Here is a 21,972-nt window from a genome sequence, read left to right on the forward strand (position 1 = left end):
ACTGGGAATGTATGAAAATAGCTGCATAAATCTGTCCTCTTCCCCCAACCAGGCGCTCCGGCAGGGGCCAGAGGAAAACGATGCAAAAGAGAAATTCAATCTGATGAGCAAAATAAGGCAAACCCAACTCCTGCTTTCTGCCTCTGGCCCCCTGGGTCTCTGGGGCTGGGGGCACACAGGGGCCAGAGGCCGGGCTGGCAGGGAGGGGTGGAGCACTCTGGGGGTTAGGCCCGCTTTGGCATGGCCTTTCTCCTTCCCGGGCCTGTGCAATGGATGCGAGATGGAGGAAGCTAGACTGAGGCACTGAGTATGTACATATATACACGGCCTGTGGGGAGGGGCTCGGGACAATCCAGTGCAAACTTTCCTTCAGGGGAGGGAAGACGTGATCAGGAGAGCCAGTGCCATCCAAGGGAACAGGCCCCTTTCTCCCCCAGGGTCCCCTGTCCTAGGAGGGGGAAGGCCAGAGGAGGGACTAGCATCCCGTGGTGAGAAACTAGGCAGAGGTGGGTGTACTAAGAGCCAAGAGTCCCGGGTCCAGGGTCCAGTCCTGGCTCTGTGACCATGGTGAGTTCCCGCCTCTCTGGGCCTGTTTCCCCTCCTATAAGAGGAAGGGGCCCATTCAGAGGATTCATCCTCAAGGACTCATTTAGCTCTGACCTTCCCCGAGTCTCTGATTCCATTCCAATTGCCACAGTGTTAACTCAGAAGAATAGAAGTCCAGGGCCGTCCTCCCACCCCACCCCCAGGACAGGAACCTGGGGGGTGTGGGGGGGGGGAGGGAGGCGCCTCCGGGGACCACTTCCTTCTGCAGGATGAGCCAGAGCATCACACCTTCTTCCCAGAGCCCAGTTTCCTGAGGAGCTGCTTCCCCTTGGAGAAGAGGTCCCGCACCTTCTCGCTTGTGCCCTGTGGCCCCCCCAGTTCAATCCTGGGAAGGCGGCCAGGGCCAGGGGCACAGGGCCCACCTGGAGGCCCCGGGGGCACTTGTGTTGAGCCAGCCCAGTCCTGGAATGTGAGAGAAAAGGGACAAGGTCAGGGCCCAACTCCCTGCCCTAATTTGACTCCTTTACCCTACAGCTTCAGGCGCCCAGAACTCCATGTTGCAGAGCCATGGTCAAGAACCAGAGCCCACCTGGCCGGTGCGCTCAGTAGTTAGAGCATCGGCCCATGCACTGGAGGGTTGCGGGTTCGATTCCCAGTAAAGGTCACGTACCTGGGTTGTAGGTTCGATCCCGGCCCCAATGGGGGCACTGTGGGAGGCAACCAATCTATGTGTCTCTCTCACATCAATGTTTTTTTCTCTCTCTCTCCCCTCTCCTCCCTCCCTTTCACTCTCTAAAACAAACAACAAACACAGAGCCCTGCCACCCTGCCTGTCCCACACACAGAGCACAGAGGGGTGAACGAGCACAGTGATGCTGAGGGAGCACTGAGCTAGGAGTCTGAGGGACAGAGGCAAAGGCAGTTCTGCTCCTGTTCACCTGGGCCCTGGGCAGGCCCCTCCCTGTCTCTGGGTCTCTCTGTGGGGTGCTGAGCTGACAGAGCTCAAGAGTCCTTGGACCTGACCCTCAGGAGGAGTTCCCCAATGTCCCCCTTGTCATCCCCTCGCAATGAAGGGAGAGCAAGGACCAGGACCACCAGAGGCAGCTGTCCCCTCCAGGGGGCAAAGGGGCATGCCCTCCAGCCCAGCAGATGTGCTCCCCGGGCCTTCGTGGAGGGGAGCCAGTGCCACTCCATGGGGAGGAGATCGGAACTCTTCCTTGAATGGCCCTGAGAGAGCAGCTGGGAGCCTGAAACCAGAGACATTTGGGCGTCACTCAGCCCCCAGCACAAAGGAGGCTGCCCTGGCCCCTCCTTTAGCATCTCTCCCTTGCTGAACCTCCTAGCTCCGTGGTCGGCAAACTGCGGCTCGCGAGCCACATGCGGCTCTTTGGCCCCTTGAGTGTGGCTCTTCCTAAGCCTTAGGAGTACCCTAATTAAGTTAATAACAATACACCTACCTATATAGTTTAAGTTTAAACAGTTTGGCTCTCAAAAGAAATTTCAATCATTGTACTGTTGCTATTTGGCTCTGTTGACTAATGCGTTTGCCGACCACTGATCTAGACGAGTCTCAACTGGGCTGACTGGGCACTTCAAGTCTCTGCCACGTATCTGTTCCATGCCAGTAGCTACCTCAGGAATGTCCTCATGGAGATGACAGAAGCACAAGAAAGAGCAAGGCCTCTCGAGTTGTAGACTTAGAAGCACCATACTTGCACTTCTACTTCATTCTATTACCCAAAGCCAGGCACATGGTCAAGTCCAGAGACAGAGGCAGAGGACACTTCAAAGTTAAATGACCAAGGGGGTGGATGCAGAGAGGGTAAAAGATCATTCAACCCATCAGCAAGACCTATCAATGCTACCTTAGAAATACTTTCCACACCTGTCCAATACTCCTTCTATCTTCTTGCTACCACCACTTCAGTTCACCATGATCTCTCTTACCTGTCACCACCTGACTGCTCTGTCCAAATCTTTCCTGTCCATTCCTTCTCGGACCATTCTCAATGCAGCAACGAGAATAAACTTAAAAAGAAAACCTGCTCTCACCACTCATTTAATTAAGTCTGCCAAATGGTTTCCTATTGTTCTCAGGATAAAGGTGAAAATCCTGACTAAGGCCTGAATTGCTTTCAATTTTCAATTGAGGGGTTATTTTAAAGCAAATAGGTGAACCTGGTGAAAGGGAGAAAGGGAGTGAAGAGGGAGTGTGGGAAAGAGAGGCTTTGTAATGACTTGCATGTGAGGACAGCCTGGGACCCCTTTCTCCCACTTCATCTTCCAGACTTTCTTTCACTTTATGGTTGGAACACATCATAATTCTCCAAGTTGTACACTATTTCAAGCCTCTGGGGTCTTACTTGGACTGCTCTGTGTCCAAGTGGAGTTCTTTATCCCTCCTTTTGGTACTGATTCAAACCCTCTGCCTTTCTCCTCTCCTTCTTCTAGGGAAAAAGAAGAGAGGAGAGGAGCGCAGATTGGTTTGGCTGAGTGGATAGAGCGTCGGCCTGCGGATTGAAGGGCCTGAGGTTTGATTCCAGTCAAGGACGAGAAAGAGAGAGAGAGAGAGAGAGAGAGAGAGAGAGAGAGAGAGAGAGAAAAGAGGCTGAGGGGGAGGAGAGGCCAAGGCGATGTAGCGGGGCCTGCCCACCAAGAGGTCTGCTAGCACCTAGAGGTTATGGCATCTACTGCCAACCAGTCAGGGCTGATGGCTGGCCAGGAGGGAATGGTTGCTGGGGAAATAGAGGCGGTCTCTAAGTGCCCCCCCAGAGGAGGGGTGTGGTTCATCTATGGACTCCACTGTTTAAGCCCCCACCCTTTTGTATTCCCCTCAGCAGTGGAAATTGAGAGTTGGAAGTAAGATCATGCATCTGATCCCCTAACAGGTCATGACGATGAGGATAAGGGTGGGAGACTATTATTACTGGTGGCTTTACCGTGTCATCCTTCTGTCACCAATAATAATCGTAATATTATAATACCATTGCATACAGTATCATAATACCCTGATGAGTCATAATGTGGACGTCATGTAATATTCTATAAGCCGTATGTTATAGAATATCTGAGGAGTCCGCTGATATGGGACATCATATACTAAGATGACGTGTTTCTACGACAGCTGGCACTGGCCAAAGGCAAGGGGAGGGAATGAGCCTATGACCTCATAGCAAGATCTCCCTCTCTTATTCCCTGGAGGAAAGTGGAAAAGCCAGGTCAGCTCGGGCATGCGAGACCAAGGAGTGCTGTCTGGTTATGGTGATGAGTGGGGGTCACACGGACACAGGGGCCAGTCCCCCACTTACATGTTGCTTTCTCTACATATATCTATCTCCATCTAGCACTGGACTCTTCTCTTCCTCGTTCTCTGAAGAACAGGGAACAAAGAGAGGAGATGGGTTACGGACAGACCCACGGGTTCGCCCGGTCACCAGGTCGCCAGGTCACAGGGGCCGGACCTGCTTTGCGCTGCCTCTGACCACCTGGGGTTTTCTGGTCCGGGCCTGGCCTCCTTACCCTCTCCCTGCCCTGTGAGGCTGGAGCTTAGCTGTACGCCACCCACCCCGGGAAGAGGCACGCTCTAAGAGTGAGAACCCAGGAAGCTGCCCGGCTGGGCAACTGGCTTTGAAAGGCTCTGGGGAGACAGGGAGACCCAGCAGGTAGGAGATTCCTGAAACCAGGCTAGAGGTGTGGAGGCACAGGGGTTCTTTTCCACAGGGCCCCTCACCTGCGTCAGCCCTGGGTGTGGGCAGCTGGGCTGGGGATCACCCCTCTGCTGAAGGGGCACCTCCTGGAGGGAGCTGGCCCTGGCTGGGCTCCTCTGACAGAACTCAGCAGCTCCAGCCGGGGCACAGTGCTCATTGGTCGTCACCCTCTGCACCCCTCCCTCCACTCTGCCCTGGCCCCACCCCCACACCAGCTCCTCACTGACCTGACTCTCAGCCGGGGGTGTCCCAGGCTCCCTGTGGGAGCTGCCCGCCTCAGGCCCAGGGCCCTCCAAGAAATTGGACGGAACCAGGCCCCTCTGTCCATTTAGTTCCCCCTGGGGAGGAGATACTGGTGAGACTGAGATTAGGAAACAGGCCTCAGCCCCACCCCCTTGACCTGGAAGCCGCCTGAACAGCCTGGGGTCAACATCTCTGTCACGGGAGGTGGCTTGTCCATTCCCCCAGGCGTCCGTCGTGGGGAAGCCTTGCTCATCCCCTCCCCAGCTCTGGGAGAGCCCCCTCCCCAGCGCTCTCACATAGTAGAAGCCATCATCGTCCATGCCCCCGAACACAGTAATGATGTCCCCTGCTCGGAAGGGCAGCTCTGCCTGTGGAGAGACCGAGAGACGGGGGTCAGGCCCAGGGAGGCCCTGCCACCCGCCCCCCACGTTGGCTGACCTCGATCTGAGGGTCCTCACCTCCACATCCATGTTGGGGGAGCTCTCCCGAGGGTTGTAGTCAAACGCAGCCACCATGCAGCGGGGGGCTCTCAGGCTGGCAGAGGAGACCGGCTCGGGGGGGCCTGCCAGGGGAGAGGAGAAGACTCGGGACTCTCTCTAGACTCCCCACCCCACCACCTCTGCACTGGAGGTCTGCTGACCCCCTCGGCACCAACTCATTGTAGCCTCTGAGCCGAGACCAGAGGGACCGCCCGCCCCAGCCCTTTCCCCGGCCTCCCCTACGCAGGATGGCCCCTCACCTGCACCGTGCTGCGCAGGACCTTCTGACTCAGCTGCAGAGAGAACGTGTGTGTGTGAGAGCCCCGCCCCTCACATCCCTGCTCATCCCAAGCAGGGGATGGGGCAGGGCGGGCGGGATGCGCAGCCTCACCTCAGGGATGCGGGAGAAGGATGCTCAGAGAGCCCATGAGCCCAGCCCTTTGGTGTGGGGCATGAGCTAAGGCCCAGGGAGGGTGAGTGATTTCCTCCAGGTTGCACAGTTTACAGCCAGAGGCTTTTTGGAACAGAGGGCCCGGCAAGCCACTCCGGTCCCCTTTAGAATGAACTAACCTCCTCGAGAAGGGTGGATGGTGTGAAGGTCTGCCCTGATCCCCTTTACCTCCTCAAAACCCCACGTGTGTGTCCCCAGAGAGCCAAGCAGTGACCCCCATCCCCACTCATCCTCACGGACCCCAAAGGAGAGGGGGTCTCACCCACCTTTCTTGGAGCGGCGGGGCTTGGGGGGAGGCCCAGTTGTTCGAGCTGTAGAGGACAGGAAGGCAAGTGAATGTAAGAGAGAAACCGAGGCAGGGGATCGGACAGTGACTCTGGAGTCTCCACTTGGGGCCACACCAGGGTCCCTGTGCACACGTTTCTAAAGAGCATTCCTGCCCTAGCTGGCTTCGTGGATAGAGCGTCAGCCTGTGGACTGAAGAGTCCCAGGTTCGATTCCCGTCAAGAGCACATGCCCGGGTTGCGGGCTTGATCCCCAGTGGGAGGTGTGCAGGTGGCAGCCGATCAATGATTCTCTACCATCATTGATGTTTCTATCTCTCTTTCCCCTCTGAAACCAATAAAAAAAAAATTTTTTTAAAGAGCATTCCTCTCCCATCCCTAACCTCCAGGATCCCAAATACAAAGCCCATCCCCTCTGCAGCAGACCCTGCTCCCTGTGTCAACTCGCTGCTGTGGCCACACTGGCCTCAGTCTCTGTGAGGCCCCCGTGGCTGTGCGAGACTCTTGAAAAATGAGGCTTCCCACCTCTCCAGACACACAAATGCTCCATACTCCAGACATACAGAGCTTGGGGGGCGGGGGGATTGGAACTGGGGTGGGGGCCTTGGCTGAGGCACAGCGGCAGGTCATACCTGAGCCCTCAACGAGAACCCGCGGGGACAAATAACCCTGCTGAAACAGCTGCTGTCTCCCTGCAGGAGTGTCCACAGCCACCTCAGCCACCATGTTGCAGGGGATGTAGCCCCTCCGGCCTCCACCTTCACCCCGGTAGAAGCCATCAGCGTCCTTGTCCCCAAACACCTGGAGGCAAAGACCAGCTGTGTCAGGAGGCCAGTTGAGCTTGCTCCCTGTGCCCAAGGCCCCAGCCCCGCAGCACTACACTTGGAATTACAGAACGCTCTGCCTTTTGTGGCTGTGGAACACGAAATAGGGGGAAAGGGCCAAGAATAAGGATCGAAAGAAAATAGCCTTTTCTGTATTATCGTCACCCACTACCTGCACGTCCATTCCCCTGGCCCTACCTCAAACCAGATCTCCCCAACCTCAGAGCAAGAGCAAAAGCCTTCAATAAATACTTGGAAGCATAATAAAAGTTGTGATGCTGCCCAGCTGATGTGGCTCAGTGGTGGAGCATCAACCTATGAACCAGGAGGTCATGGTTCAATTCCCAGTCAGGGCACAGGCCTGGGTTTCGGCTCTATCCCCAGTGTGGGGGGCATGGGGGTGCAGGAGGCAGCCGATCCTTGATTCTCTTCATCACTGATGTTTCTCCCTCTCTCTGCCCCTTCCTGAAATCAATATATATATATATATATACACATATATGTATGTATATGTATGTATATATATATATGTTGTGATGTTAACAGCAGTAGTTATATTGGGCTATGTGCCAGGCAGTTTAAGGACTCTGTGTGAATTGAATCATTTAAACCTCAGAAGAGCCCTGTGAGGTAGACATTAACATTATCCCCATTTTACCAATGAGGAAAGAGGCCCAGAAGAGTTCATCTATTCAAGGTTACACAGCCAGAAGTGACAGCCCCACTGCACGTGGCTCTAAAAGCTGTGTGCTGGCCCACGCATGGGTTCTATCTCCACACAGGAGAGGAGGGAGGGGGGAGGACCCCGACAGTGAGTCACCTTCAGGATCTGGCCTTCCCGGAAGGGGAGCTCCTCTTCCCCAGCATCAGGGTTGGGTGACATTGACACAGGGTCGTAGTCAAACAGAGCCACAAAGACCCTGACAGGTAGGTCCTGGTGAGCCAGCACTTCTTCCGGGCGGCTCCTCGGAGGGGCTGTGGCAAGTTGGGGAGAGAGAGCCATGATAATGAGCTCTGGCCAAGAGGCTAGGAGAGGCCCCCTCCACCCAGCCCAGCCCCCACAGGTGCTCACCCAGCTCAGTGGCGTCTGGCCTGGGGACTCGGGCCCCTCTCCGAAGGGGGCCCCTCTGCCCAGACCCGTCCTGCCCTCTGGGCTCTCCGATCTCCGTTGCCTGCAAAGAGGGGGCAACAGAGGGCAGAAATGTCACACCATCCCTCTGGCGGGCACCTCAACAGGGGCAGGACCCCGCACGTGCTCCCCAGCTCTGCCCTGTCAGCAAAAGCAGCACAGCAGAGCAGGGACACAACATTCCTCTCCTGCAGTCTCGGTCCAGCCTCAGTGGAGACTTCAGACACCCCCTGGGGGGAGGAAGGGCCGGTGGAGAGCCCCAGCTCCAGCCACCCTGGTAGCTGTGTGCAGTGGAGGGGACTAAGGTGAGAACTTAGAGTTGACCCAGGAGAAATTGAGAGGAGGGCCTCTCCTCAGCGTCAGGGTTGGTGACGCTGGACATCACAGTCAGTGTCCTAAGCAGAGGAAAGGGCCACCCTGCCCAAAGGCCGGGGGCTGGCTGGCGGCAATTGGTGACTAAATAACAACAGAATATGGTGCATCCCAGTTCCGATCAGCAGAAGCAGCAAAGCAGTGGAATGTGGGTGGGAAGAGACAGATGAGGGAGCCCAGAGGCCCAGCCCCACCTCTGCTGATGAAGGCGGCAGCGTGGAATGGGAGTGGCTGGTGGGCAGCAAGCAGAGCCACCAGGCGGCAGCAGGCAGGGGGCTGCCGGGGGTGGGGAGTGGGCACGGACCCGGGAGGCTGGCTCCTTGGCTCTGCCAGTCGCACTGCAGCCTCTCCGCTCTGGCTCCCCTCTCTCCCAGGCCGGGAGGCGTGGGTAGGGGCTGGGGCCTGAATTGGCCTTCAGAGCTCCCCTGGACCTTCCTATGGGCGCTGTGCCCCAGGCCTCCCCGTCTCTGAAGTGGCAGGAGCTGGTGATGCTGACACCCCCGCCGCCTGCCTCCTGCTCATCCTCAGAATCATATTCGATGCTGATTTCCAAGCACTTGGGGGAGAGGCAGCTAGTCAGGATAGATTCTGGCGTCCGGCCATGAGGGTACCTCTGGGAAGGGGCTGGCCGCCCTCTCCCACCAGCCTCCGGTCCACCCCTGGCGCCCTCGCCCACAGGTGGGCCACCCCTCTCCCGTGTGGGGCCGGGTCGTCCAGCAGCCTGGGTCCCGCCGTTGCTGAGAAGGCGGCTGCAGTGTTCACGGGGATCTGGGGACCGCTTGCGGTTTGGGGGCTTCTCGGTAGAGCCACTTCCTCGCCCCCAGCTGCTTCCACCAGCTAGTCCTGCCATGTCCTCCAGGTGGTCCCCGGCACTGCAGGGCTCAGGAGACAAGGGACATGGTCCAGGTCTTTGAGGACGACTGTCACCGCCCAGCTCCAGCAATGCAGGCTCCTGCGGGCTGCGGTCCCGGGAAGAAGAGCCTGCCCCAGGCTGCTGCTGCTGCTCCTCCTCCTCCTCCTCCTCCTCCTCCTCCTCCTCCTCCTCCTCCGGGATGCTAAAAAGCTTCTTGCTGCAGAACTGCTGGAGGGGCAGCTCCAGGATCTGCTCCAAGATCTCCTCGTCACTGTCAGTCTCAGAGAAGGGCTCAGGCTGGGGCTGGGGCTGGGGCTGGGGCTGGGGGATGGGGGATGGGGAGGGTGAAATGGGGGAGGAGGGCAGCAGGGAAGAGAGGTCCATGGGAAAAAAGAAAGAGCTGTGACCTTTGCCCTCAGATGAGAGCAGGGGTTACAGGTAACCTCACAGCCCTCCCTTAGCTTCCTCCAAGAGGAAGGACCAGAGCGGGAGAGGGGGGTGGCCCAAAGTCACAGAGCCAGAGATAGAATGAGGGAACACACCCAGGATATGGCTGCCCAGATGCTCAGGGCCCTGAGTGACAGGAGCAGGCCGCGCCTGTAATAGCAGAGAGGACTCCCCACTCCTTCCCCAGTAGCTCCCAGCACAGGCATCTCAGATGGCCAGGGTGCTGCATCTGGTGGGCTGAAGCCAGAGGAGTTGCCGCAAAGAGCTCCTCATCCTCCCCTTTCTTCCCAGGAGGGCAGAGGTCAATCCTGAGCCACTTCCTATCTGGGGCTCAGGACAGGGCCCAGGCCACACACCTAGAATGTTGCTGGCACTCACTGGTGGCTGGAGCAGCTGCTGACACATGGGGTAGAGACCCCTGGAACCCCGGGTCTAGGGCCCACCAGCCCCTCCTCACCCCATTACCTTGGGCCCATTCTCCCTGACACTGATGCCAGCAACCTGCTTCTGGAAAGAGCAGGCCCTGGAACCCAGCGCCTCTTCCTCCTCTTCTTCCTCCTCCTCTTGGATGTCTGACAGATCTGAGTTTCGACCATGGTCCCCAAGGGAGTTCACCAGACGCACCCCGAGCTCTGCCATGTCCTCCTTCTGCAAGAGGTGAGACAAAGGAGGGGGGTGGGGAAGGGCAGAGAAGGACTCGGGGTGGGGGCACCCTGGCAGGGTCAGCCCCAGCCAGAATGAAAGGAACCCCTTGGCAGAGGGAGAGGGTCGTGTCCCAAATGGGGGTATACACAACGAGGGGGTGGAGGAGAAATCTGGGAAGATACAGTGGCAAAGAAATAGACAGATACGCAGCACAGACCAGAGCACAGAACCAGCAGAGGGGGCCAAGCTTTGGCTGACAGGAGGCAAGGAGGCAGGCCCGATTCTTTGAGGCGGCACAGTACGTCCCTAACCCCATACCTCAGCCCTGGGCCTCAGCCCAGCCCCTGTGTCTCCTCCAAGGCTGGCCTCAGCACAGGGCACCTTCGGGACCGGTGCCCCCTCCGTGGAGCAGGGTGCCAGGCAGGCCTCTCCCGCGGTCCCCTCAGCCTCGTCCCGGGCCAGTGAGGAAGCTGCAGGGCCAGGAGCTCTCTCCCCCACGGCTGGCTCTCTGGCCCTCCTGTCATCTGAGGTGCCCAGCACAGCTGCCCCGGCCTCCTCCTGGAATGGAAGGCACGGAGGATGGGCCCAAGCCCCGGCCCTTCTCCCAGCCTCCACCTGCGCCCCGCTGCCCAGTAGGGTACCTGGGAGCAAGGTGCTGTGGGCTCCTCTTGGGATCCTCTTGTCTCTCCGGGAGGGCTTGCTGCGGGAACTCCATGGGGCTCTCTAGTTCCATGGGGCTCGGGGTATCGGAGGGGAGAGCTGGGGTCTCCGGGAGCTGGAGAGGCTGGAGCAAGGGGCGGCCTGGCCTCCGAGCCTGGCCGTGGTGAGGGGCAGGAGACCCTGGCCGGCAGGCAGGCCGCAGCCAGGGCCGGGCCCACGGGAGCTGGAAGGGAGTCGGCCGACTCGCCATGGGGCGACATGGTGCGCACGGCCACCTCACTGCACACCTGCAGCAGCTGCAGCTGGGACAACTCCACCAGCACGCTGCCCGCTGTGGGCGAGGTCACCTCCATGATCTGCAGGGCGGAGGGAGCACAGGACGGGAAAGGGAAGCTGGGATGACCAAGTGTGAGGACACAACGACCACCGTGACTCGCACTGGCCAGGCGCCGTGCTGAGCCCTTGCCCTGCCTGCCTCATTTAATCCGCCTGCCGCAGGGCTTCAGTGCTAGGATGGTTTTTTGAACCCCAGTTACCGAAGCCCATGCTCTTAACTAATCTGCTACCTAGCGCCCAAATGCCAGGGGCTGGGCATCACTGTGCCAGGCTGGGGAGACTGGGCCTCAGAGCATGGCAAGGAGAGACCCACATCCGGCTCCTAGGGTACAGATGGACAGAGTCGCCAGGCCGTACCTTCTGCCCATCGGCATAAATGGCATAGCCTGTGACGCGGACGCCATTGGAGGTCCCAGCAGCATCTATGGTCACGGGGAGCCAGCTGATGATCAAGATTCCAGAAGAGGGCCCCGGCTCAATCTGCACATCCAGGGGGGCATCGGGTGGGCCTGGGGGGAAGGGACACAAGACCCAGTAATGCAGGACACTCACCCCTGAAGATACCGCCCACTTTGCCACTTCCCTGGAAATGCTAATAACAGCAGTCTCTCCTTCCACTACCCCCCAGGGCCTGGCCTGCTGGGTGTTACAGACAGTCAATGCCCAAGCCTGCAGACCTGCTGGGAGTGTCGTGAACTGCAGGGTGGCAGTCCGCTGCTCCGGCCTCTCCCAGCCTGGTTCCCAGGATCCTCCAGGTAGGAGCTGAGCCTCCACGCGGGCCTGATAGAGTGTGCCAGGCCGCAGGTTGCAGAAGGTGGCCCAGTAGGTGCTGGGGCGGGCAGGGGGGCATTCTTCCCCGTTGAGGTAGATGGCATGAGCCAAGTTGCTATTGCCGGGCACCCAGGTGATCTCAGCAGAAGTGGCTGTCAGTCGATGGACGCGTAGCTGGCTAGGTACCACCCCGGCCCTGGCACCCATGGCCAAGCAACAGCGCAGAGGGTCAGAGCTGCCCCGGCTGGTCAGGGCCTGCACGGAAACACGGAGCGGCCCGGCCCGCAGGTCCAGGTTTTCAAGCACAGCCTTGGGGGGCGCCCCAGGTCCCAGGGCCTGACGCAGCTCCCCATTCACGCAGATCTGGTAGCCATGCAGCTCCACTCGCTCAGGAGGCGGCTCCCAGGCCAGCACCACGCTGTGGGCCAGCTGCTTGAGGACAGCCAGATGGCGGGGGTAAGGCACAGCATGGGGCTCGCCCAGGCCTTCGGGTGAGGGGCTCAGACTGAGCTCATCCCCTGCAGTCTCCTCCTCTGATCTGGGCTGGCTGCGTCCCCCGACACTCTGGCCCCCGCTACTGCTGCCACCTCCACCACCGCTCAGGAAACTAAGTTCAGGGCCTGAACTGTGGGACAAATCGGCCAGCTCCGAAGGGAGGGAGGTCAGGAGGTCGTCATCGGACACGCGCTCTACAAAATTGGAAGGAACCAGGCCCCTTCGGCCATCCATGAGCTCCCCTGGCGACGGGAGGGCAGGGAAGGGAAAGGCAGAGAGGAGGTAGAGAAAAACCAGTCCAGTGAGTGCATTTTAGCAATGGTCAGCGGGTGATCTTAAACATTTGATTCAAATCAAGGTTTGCCTGTCAGTACTTTTAAAAGACAAGGGCAGTCAAGACCTAGATTAGGGAGTTACTGTTCGTTTTCGTAAGTGTGATCACAGTATTGTGGCTATACAGCACAGGGCTCCTTATTTTTAATGTGCGCGTGAATCACCGGGAGGCTTGTTGAAATGCAGATTCTAATTCTGTTAGGTCTGGGTGAAGCTGAGATGGTGCGTTTCTATCTAGTCCGGAGGTGATACTGATGCTACAAGGATGTAGGCGGATGTCCGTGCTCTGAGGAGGTGCGTGTTGAAGTATGTTCCAGATGGGATTAAAAGCAGGCCCGGGGCCGGGAGCATGACTGGCGGTCAGTCTAGGCAGCGACCAAAGGTCAGTTCTGTTACCTGTGCCAGCTCCCCTGAACACTTGACCACCAAGTATTGGAACATGTGCTGTTGTTTATTTGAGGGACGTCAAGGAAGGAAGAAATTGGGCACACAGCATGTCATGTCAAGCTAACTTGAGAGAAGGAGAAATCCCCAGGCCCTGTTACCCAGGCTCGGTAATGGGACATCTGCCTCAGTTGCCTGGTCTCCCCCTGGAGAACTGCTCTGAAGCCCACCCCCTGCCTGGGCCCTGACACCTGCTAACTACCTGCTAACACCCTTTCCTGGGCTCTGGACCCCAATTCCTCCTCCCTACACCCAGCTGGAGTCCAGCATCAGATCTGTGCTACCTGCCTGACCTCGATGTCGCTGGTGTTAAACACTGCCATACTCAGTCTGCCAGCACAAAAGTGAATTTAGTCAAAATCCCGTGTCACTGTCTATCATCTGCACTGTGCGAGGCCTTGTCCTGACCCGCAGTCAGGCCAGCTGCCCCCTTTCCCAATACCCTTCCATTCCGGTTCCCCACAGGCTGCCAGGTCTCTGTTGCCTTGTAGGTGAGTCTGAAAAGTTACGGTGGGCGAGCCGAGCATGCTGGGGAGAGGGTATGGATGGGTGGAGGTCTTTGGGAAGAAGAGCTTAAAAGCAGAGGAATGGACAGAATGACCCCACCACCTTCCTACCTTCAAAAAAGCCATCCTCATCCATGTTGCCATAGATGTAGATATACTCGCCAGCAGTAAGTGGAAGTTCTGCCTCTGGATTCTCATTAGGGCCCTCGAAGGGGTTGTAGCTGTTGGAAGAGGCGAGGAGGAGGGGAGGGGGGAGGACTGTGACCTACATCCTACCTCCATGTCTCATTTCCTCTCCCCAGTGCCCCAGGCCTTTATGGAGACTTGGTTGCCCACCTTTAGCCAAAGAGAATGCTCACTGCACCCACCTTGGCCCAACTAGGTTAAGAGGACACGTTCAACTGGGATCCCTGTACCAACCCCATCTTCCCCAGATGCCTCTGTCTTCTCCAGGCCCCTTCCTCCCACCCACCCCACATGCTGGGGGGATAGGGAGCAGGGTGAGAGGCCCACCTATAGCGTGCTAGGAAGACCTGGATCCTGGCTCCTCCCCGGCTGCCCTCTGGCGCTGCTGGGAGCAGGGAGACGGTGTCTGCCTCCAGCTCCTCCACCTCACTAGCTGTGTCCACCTGGGGGAAAGCAGAAAGGGCCAGTCCTCTCCATGACCCAGGGCCAATGGCCAAGCAAGCAGGTTTCCAGGCTGAGCCAGAGGAGGACCCTCTGCGAAGGGAAAATGAGTACAAGGCCCATAGCAATGAGCCCCGCTGTTTTCTAAATCCACTCCTGAGCCAACAGATCCCAGCAAAGCCCAGCTGCTGCAGAGAGAGGGAGTGGGGACAACCTGGGTCCCTCCTGGAGCCCTGACTTCTTCTGCACCAGCCCAGGAAACGACCACTTTCCCCATCGGAGAGGGGGCCGGCCACACTGGTACGGGTGGGTGTCCAATGGTAGTTGTCTCCTTAAGGTAAAAACACAGCAAAGCACTCGAACTATAAACAGGTGAAGGCAAGGAGGCAGAAGGACAAAGAAGTCCCTTTGTCCCTTTGTGAGAAGTGCACTGAGCACTGGGCATCCAAATCCAGCACCACCACTCTGTCCCACAAGGGGGCAGTAGAGGGCTGGGGCTGGGTTCTACCACTTCCCACAACCTGGGGCAGCAGGGCTGCTCCAGCCCGCCCTCCACTCTCTGGAGTTTGGGAGGTAGGAGGTGATTGGAAGAGTTGGGAGTGATGCCCAAGAACTCGGTGATGATAAGAGCTCCCACATTGAAGTATTTGGTGTGTGCTCTGCACTGAGGGAGGCACTTTCCTTATATTTTTTTCATTTAATCCTCACAACAAACTTACAAGGCGGTTTTATTAGCTCCAAAATCCAAACAAGGAAACCAAATCCCAGAAAGGGTCTTGCTAAGACAACACTGGGATCGGAATCCCGGAATCTGTGCTCTTTCTCACACGCCCATCACTTCTGCTGCAGCCACTCTCATGAACAGTCTCATTATGTGGATCCTGGCGCCATGGTATCTCCCTCCAGCCAACCCAGGACTTCTCTAGGGCTTCCCTGAGCCCCAGAGGGGTGGGGCTGGGTGGCTCCAAGGTAGGGCCTTCAGGGTGGCCCTGGAGACCAAGATGGCTCCTCCTTGAGTTCCCTGCGGACCAGGAGGAATCTACGGGCCCTTCTCTCCCAGGGCCTGGCTCCACTTCCCAACGTGGGACCCCCCTCATAGGCCAGAGGTCACCCAACTCCTGGGGACCCCACAGAGGTCAGGGCCACCTCCCCTCCCACTTTGCCGAGGCAGAGCCAGAACCCAGGCCCCTCCCCAGCACTGACCTCAGGCGTAGGGCATGACTTTGGGCTGTTGTGGATGGACTCAGAGTGAGAGGAGTTGGAGAGAGACTCTGCCTTCTTGGCTGTCCTTCGAGGAACCCCGGGAAGGGTGGCAGGGGCAGGCTCAGAAGACTTTGGGGTGCAGCGTCCTGGGGAGCCCGGCAGGAGGTCAGAGTCTAAAGAAAAGATGGCACATGGGTGGGTGTGGGGTCTGTGGCCTGAAGAGGGACCAGGGACCAAAGTCCAGCTGCTTGGATTATGGGGGTCAGGCCTGCCATAGCTGGGTTTCCTTAAAGAAGGGAAATATTTGGGAAAACTTAGTGAGTAGAGGTAGAGGAACTTTACATATATTATTTCACATGATCCTCAGAGCAGCTTGATGAGGTGCACCGAATTTTTCCTTTTTTAAAAAATTATATTTTATTGATTATTTTTTACAGAAAGAAGGGGAGAGGGACAGAGAGTTAGAAACATCGATGATAGAGAAACATCGATCAGCTGCCTCCTGCACACTCCCCACTGGGGATGTGCCCGCAACTAAGGTACATGCCCTTGACCGGACTCGAACCTGGGACCCTTCAGTCTGCAGGCCGATGCTCTATCCACTGAGCCAAACCGGTTAGGGCAAGTTTTTCCTTTTTTATAACTTAGGAAACCAGGGGCCCAGCGGTTTAGCAGCAAGCTCAAAATTACATGGACTATTGAGTGAACAGAGCTGGGACCCTCAGGTCTGACGCCCAACTCCTTACAAGCCCACACTGCCTGCCACAGAGCTCTAGAGCCCAACTCCCGACCACGAACACAGAGGTCTTATTGGAGGGAAGGACCAGTGGCCTGAGACACCTGGGCCAGACTCGGGGACAGCCACTCCAGACCTGGCTCTCACTTGCTGTGTGACTTCGGGTGAATTGCTAGCCTTCTCTGACCCTGAACTTTCTGCTCTATACAAATCCCCAAGGCTGGGGATTCCAGGCTAATGGCACTGGGAGTCTACCTTACCTTTGGGGCCGGATCCCCGGCAGGGCTGGGGGTTGGAGCAGCAGCAGGGGGGTGGTGGGCGATCCCCAAGGGTACTGCAGCCCAGGGCTGAGGTGAGCAGATCCAAGGGGCCAGGGTGCAGGCGGAAGGCCTGGAGTTCCTGTGCCAAGAGGCTGAAGCGTTCTGTTTGGCTGCGGCACTGCTCCTCGAGCTCTCGAACCCGGACCTGAGCCAAGACCCACCGTGAGCCACCAGGCCCGGCAAAGCTGCCCAGTCCCAACCTGTGCCATCTCCACATAGCCGCACACAGGCCTCAGACCACGTCGCCCAGCCCCTAGGCCTGGCTATCGATCCTGGGCCTGGCTGCCCCATTGCCCTTAGTAGTGTCTAAGCTAAGGGTAAAGTGCTGGAGCTGTGGGACATCACATGACTCTCCTCCAGAGAAGAGCTGGGCCTGCTTCACACTCAGCACACCCTCTCGCCGCAGGCAGTGGCACTTCCTGCTTCTGGCTGCTTTCTAGGCCAAAAGGGATGGCTCCCATCCCATCACTACCACCAATATCAGCTCAGGAGTTTTCTTGGCTCCGCCGCTTGTCACCCTCCCACAGTCAGTGACCCAAATCCCTGCCTTCAGAGAGGTCCCCAGAGAGACCACACACGGGAGCTAGGGACATCTTGTGACAAGAACGAGCCAATTCTCAAGACCTCTTTGTCAGGTATCCTGAGAGTCTCAACCTAAGGGGCCCTCCCCTGGCCAATGTCAAGAGGATCATGGGTTAGGCTGATGATGAATTTGCTCATGGGCTCAGTGGCTAGGCTTTAGAGGAGGGAAGGCCCCATGTCTGCCAGGTGTAGTAGCAGGTCTGGGACAAGGAGATGGCCCACATGTCCTGTGGGAAGCCCAGCCCATCTACAGACTCTCAGGTCTGCTCCGGTCACTCTTTGCTCTGCTGGACATGAGAGTTGGGACCACTTGGGCCTGAGGGAGGAGAGGCAGCTCAGTGGGCCAGGGAGGTGGGAGACTGGGAGGCTGTACCTGCATGGAATCCAGGGTAGACTGTGGCAGGAAAGAAAGCACAGAGGAGAGATTAGATCCTGAGACAATGTGTCATCACCCAGAGAGGGAGAGGGAGAGACAGGGGCCCAAGTGGACACCCTCTGGCCATCTCCCTGGACTGACTGAGCAGTTCCTAAATTGAAGGCTATTTCAAGGTGAAGGCATCCTCTGGGAGGGGGGAGGGGGGATAGGGGCTAATGAGACTCCTGCCTGGCTGTGCCCTAGCCTGAGAAACAGGCCAATGGTGGAGGGGATTCTCCAGGCACTAGAGTATTTAAGGGCCCTTCCTGCAACCCCATATCCTACACAGTCCACTCCAGCTCTCTCTGAACTTCCCCTGCCTCCCCCCAAGCTGGTGTTGCTGGTGGCCACCTCCAGGGACTTACCTCCAGCAGCTGCACGGCCCCTTCATGTTCCCTCTTAGCTTCTGCCTGGGCCTACAGGTGGGAGGAGGCAAAAAGCTGGAGGCGAAGGACGAGGAATGGGGGTGGGATAGAGGGAGACGGAAGGGAGGGTAGGAAAGGCAGATGGAGGGCAGAAAAAAGGGGAAGGAGAGGGAGAGGCAGAAGGAAGAGGGGCTGAGGGTTCCTCCCTTCCAGACTCCTACCGCTAAGCTATACCTTAGGCCAGAAGGCAATCGGGTCAAGGAGAGGTGGGCCTGATGCTGTCTCTCTTTCCGGGGCATCCACCCTCCAGTTTCCCTCCTATCTCTCTGGGAGCTCCTCCTCAGTCTCTTTCTCCTGCTCCCCTTTTGAATGTTGGGGTGCTACTGAGCCCACTTTATACTCTTTACTCTCTCCCAAGAGGCCCTTCTAGTCAAATGACTAGACATACTGATGACCCCAAAACTACCTTCAAGACCAACTTCCCCATGACTCCAGACTCATTGATCCAACTGTCTATGAGCATCTCCACTTGAATGTTTAACACACAACCCAAACTTGGCCAAGAAAGAGCTCAGAACTCAGGACTCCCTGCCTTTCAGGTCCTGGGGAGTGAAAGCCCCACCCTTTATCAGGGTTTACTCAGCAAACGGGTAACAGAGTGGAGATTGTCGTTGTACGACTGGAATCCGTGGAATCTTGTTGATTCTATCTCAAAATACACTTCAAATGCATCCACTTGTTTCCACCTTCACTGCCTGTTCCCTAGTCTAGATGGCCACCATCTCCCACCTGGACCCCTACAACAGCCCCAACACCTGATGGCCCTGCTCCATGCCCACTCCCCCAGCCCATCTTCCACAGCGCTGCCAATGTCACCTTCTAAAATGATGAAGTCAGATCATGCTGCTCCCTATTGGGGACCTTTCAATAGCTTCTAACCACTCAGAGAGCAAAATATCCAAACTCCTTCAACAGCCTTGAATGCTCAAGGTGATCTGGCTCCTGCCTGCCCCTGCTGTTCTGTCCCTCCAACTACGTTCCAGCCACTCTGGTCTGGATCCCAACCTCTTTCCCACAACAGGGCCTTGGCACTTCTAGTCCCCTACCTGGAGTGCTCTTCAGCTGGCTCCTTCGTGACCTGGAGGTATTAAAACCTCCCCTGCTGACCTAAAGTGGTCCCTCAGTCACTCGGTCACATAACCCTATCCACCTCCCCCACTGGGATCATCTCAATCACAGATCGGCTTATTTGCTGATTGGTCAGGGACATGGTCTTTGCCCACTGTCCCCCAGCACCTGGCACATAGTGGGTGCTCAGGAAATGCTTGTTGGATGAGAGGATGACTAGACTGAGGTCCAGCAGCCTACCACTCTTCCAGCACTCCTGCCCCCTAGACACCCTGTCCCCACCTGCTGCAGCCTCCGGACCTCCTCCTGCTTCTCCTGAAGGCTGAGCTGAGCCTGCTCATGCTCCACCTCCAGCTGCTGCCGCCGCTGGGCCACCTCCCGCATGTGCTGGAATACAAGACCCTGTGTCAAGGCCAGAGACCCACCACCATTTCTGTAAAGATCTAAGATGCGGGGGGCTCAGATAACACGTGTTCCAGACACCCTCGAAGGCTACAAAAGGAAAGGGGCTCGCGGCTCCAAGACTGGGCCTCAGACCCCAGTGCCCCACAAAGGGCATATTCTACTGTCCCACTGTTCTCTCTGTGCCAGGTACCAATACTCTCCCCTCCTCCCCCACCAACACAGCCCTCTCACCTTCAGCACCTGCTCCAGGCTCTCCAGCTTGCTCTGCAGGCCCTGGCTCTTGCGAAGGGCCAAGTCCCTCTCCTGTGTCACCCCCAGGAGCTGGTCCCTCAGCTCTGCATTCTCCCACTCCACCTGGAGAGGGGGGAGTGGCAGGGAGTTGGGTGTGTGGGCCCTGTCCCACCAGCTCCTTCACCGGGGAGAACAGTACCCTTCCTACTCCAGCCCAGTTCAAGGTGTGGAGGAGACAGCCCCTGGCCAGGGTCCAGGGCCCTCGCAGGATCCCAAGCCACACAGCAGCACCCGTGTGGAGTGGCTACCTGGTCCTTCTCCGTGGCTCTCCCACTGAGCCGGGAGTTCTCATCCACGAGGCGGGCATTCTCATTCTGGGCTTCTCTCAGCTGCAATTCCTGAGAGACCAGAGGAGCTCTGGGGAGGGAGCCTGGCACCCACATTCCTCCCCTCTCCACACAGAGGACCTTGACCTCCCAGTCCGGGCCTTCCTCCCCCACCTGGAGCCTGCATCAGCCAGGAGCGGAGAGGGAGCCGCCACCTGGCTGGCCTGGGGGACGGGGGAGCTGGCCTCTGGGAGGCCCTCCAGAGCTCACCAGCTCCTCACATCGCCTCTGCTTTTTTCGGGCTTCCTGCTCCAGGCTCTGGCATTTCTTCCGCTTCTTGCTAAGCTCTGACTCCTGAGGGGTCAGAACCAAGGGCTCCTCATGTGGGAAGGCAGAGCTGCCCACAACAGGACTCCTCCAGCCCTTGCCCTGGGACTTACCAGCTGCTGCACCCTCTGCTGTTTCTCTGGCTCCCCTAGGACCACGGGTGGGTTTTCCACATCCTCCTGGGGAGTAGCCTGGAAATGCCCAGGGGCACGGGACTGGCACCTGAGAACAGGGCCCCAAGGCAGCCCGCTCCCAGCCCAGCCTGTCCCTGGGAGGTTCCCACCTCATCTCACAGTCAACCAAGAGATCCCTGTCCAGGAAGTGGCGGGGGAGGGGGGGGTGCTCTCTCCCACCCCATCCCATCATCTCCACCTGACGTGGAACTGCAGAGGCTGCACCTCTGAGTTCTCCAGACATTGTGCTTTGAGATCCTGAGACCCATGTGTGCCCTGGGAGATGGGTCCCTTATCCAGGCCAAAGCTTTCCCTTTTTAGCTCCTTCCAGCAGCAGCCCTGCTCTGCACTCAATAACTGCCCTGGTGTCCTTCCATGACTGGCAGAGAACTAGGCGGCCACCTGGGTCCCCGGGGATGTGGTATTCCCAGAGTTAGGGGTTCTGGACAACCCAAATCTGGGCTTGGCCTCCAGCAGTGCAAAACCTGGCCAGGCCTTCCTAAGGCTTCCCCCCAAGCCCACCCCGTGGCACCCCCCATTTATCTGTGCAAACTCTAGAGAAGGACAGGTCTTGATGGATGCATCTCCCTCCCTGGGCCAGGCAGAGGGGCAAAATCTAGCAAGAAGCACCCCACACCCCGAGGCTTGGGTCGCTATGGAGTCGCTTCTCCCACCCCTCTTCCCAGAAGGAGGTGCACCTAAGTGCTACCCAAGGAGAGAGGATGGAGAGGAGCCAGACTTCCAAGTTCTGGGGGCCCGGGGTGGGGGCCCTCGCCTTCGCAGCAGGGGCTAAGCCCCGCGCCCAGTGAGGGACGCCCATACCTGGAGCCGGGGCGGACGCTGCCCCGTGTACCGGGGGCGGGCCTGGCGGACCAGGCAGGCGCTGAAGGGGGCGTCCCCGCGCAACAGCGGCGGCGGGAGGCGGCGGCGCAGACTCAGCCCCGGGCGGCTGCCAGGGCAACCAGGGATTTGCGGCCAGGCCGTACCACTGGCGGCGCGGCGGGGGCGGCGGGGCGGGGCGCGGGCCTGCGGAGGGCGGACCACGAACTCCCGGGGGTGGGCACAGGTACGAGTGCTGGGAGGCTGGACCCGGACCCTACCGCTGGGTGTCGGGAAAGGTCCCCCAGCCCTTAGGGTGCGCACGCCGCCACCGGATCCTCGGGGCTCGGAGCGCGTTTTAGGAGGAAATCCCGGGGCCCCCCACCCTCCATCTACACACACCTGCCCGGGTGCCGGCGCTCACCTCTCCCGGGGCCCTGGGGGTGGGCGCTCCTGCTTTGACCCGGACAGTGGGGCCCGGGGGCCGGAGCGGCGGGGACGGCTCCTGCTGGTTGCGCAGGGCGATCTGCCTCTGCAGCCGCAGCACCTCCCGCTGGGACTCGCGAAGGAGTCGGTCGAAGTCCCTCAAGTGGAGCCACTGGGGGCCCTCCTGGGTTGGGGCACAGGGAGGGGAGTTTGGCCTAAACCCCTGCCCACCTCCTCCCCCAACTTGTCCCCTTGCTAGAGGGGCTCTGCTGCGCGGGAACGTGCACATCCTCCCATGCATACGAGTACATGCCTTGGTCATAGGTGCATGCGAATAGCATTTGCCAGCCCGCGTGCAGACATA

General features: G+C 58.5%; 1 protein-coding gene across 1 annotated transcript; it reads right to left on the reverse strand.

Moving 5' to 3' along the window:
• Window positions 1-828: 828 nt before the first annotated feature.
• On the reverse strand, window positions 829-21,218 carry TSPOAP1 (TSPO associated protein 1). Its single transcript, XM_014461673.2, has 27 exons — window positions 21,186-21,218; window positions 20,304-20,381; window positions 20,134-20,217; window positions 19,846-19,935; window positions 19,538-19,660; window positions 19,184-19,288; window positions 17,774-17,824; window positions 17,367-17,387; window positions 16,352-16,556; window positions 15,356-15,528; window positions 14,039-14,154; window positions 13,637-13,746; window positions 11,654-12,484; window positions 11,334-11,485; window positions 10,622-10,996; window positions 10,299-10,538; window positions 9,801-9,983; window positions 8,340-9,209; window positions 7,607-7,706; window positions 7,355-7,509; window positions 6,343-6,511; window positions 5,693-5,737; window positions 5,236-5,268; window positions 4,955-5,058; window positions 4,793-4,864; window positions 4,481-4,591; window positions 829-1,008 (listed from the first exon to the last, which is right to left on the reverse strand). Exons 6-27 carry the CDS (start codon window positions 19,283-19,285, stop codon window positions 829-831), a joined length of 4,398 nt encoding a protein of 1,465 aa, XP_014317159.1. The 5' UTR covers window positions 19,286-19,288; window positions 19,538-19,660; window positions 19,846-19,935; window positions 20,134-20,217; window positions 20,304-20,381; window positions 21,186-21,218.
• Window positions 21,219-21,972: the final 754 nt, after the last annotated feature.

The sequence above is a fragment of the Myotis lucifugus genome, unplaced genomic scaffold, assembly GCF_000147115.1.
Source record: "Myotis lucifugus unplaced genomic scaffold, Myoluc2.0 scaffold_158, whole genome shotgun sequence".
Lineage (NCBI taxonomy): Eukaryota > Metazoa > Chordata > Mammalia > Chiroptera > Vespertilionidae > Myotis > Myotis lucifugus.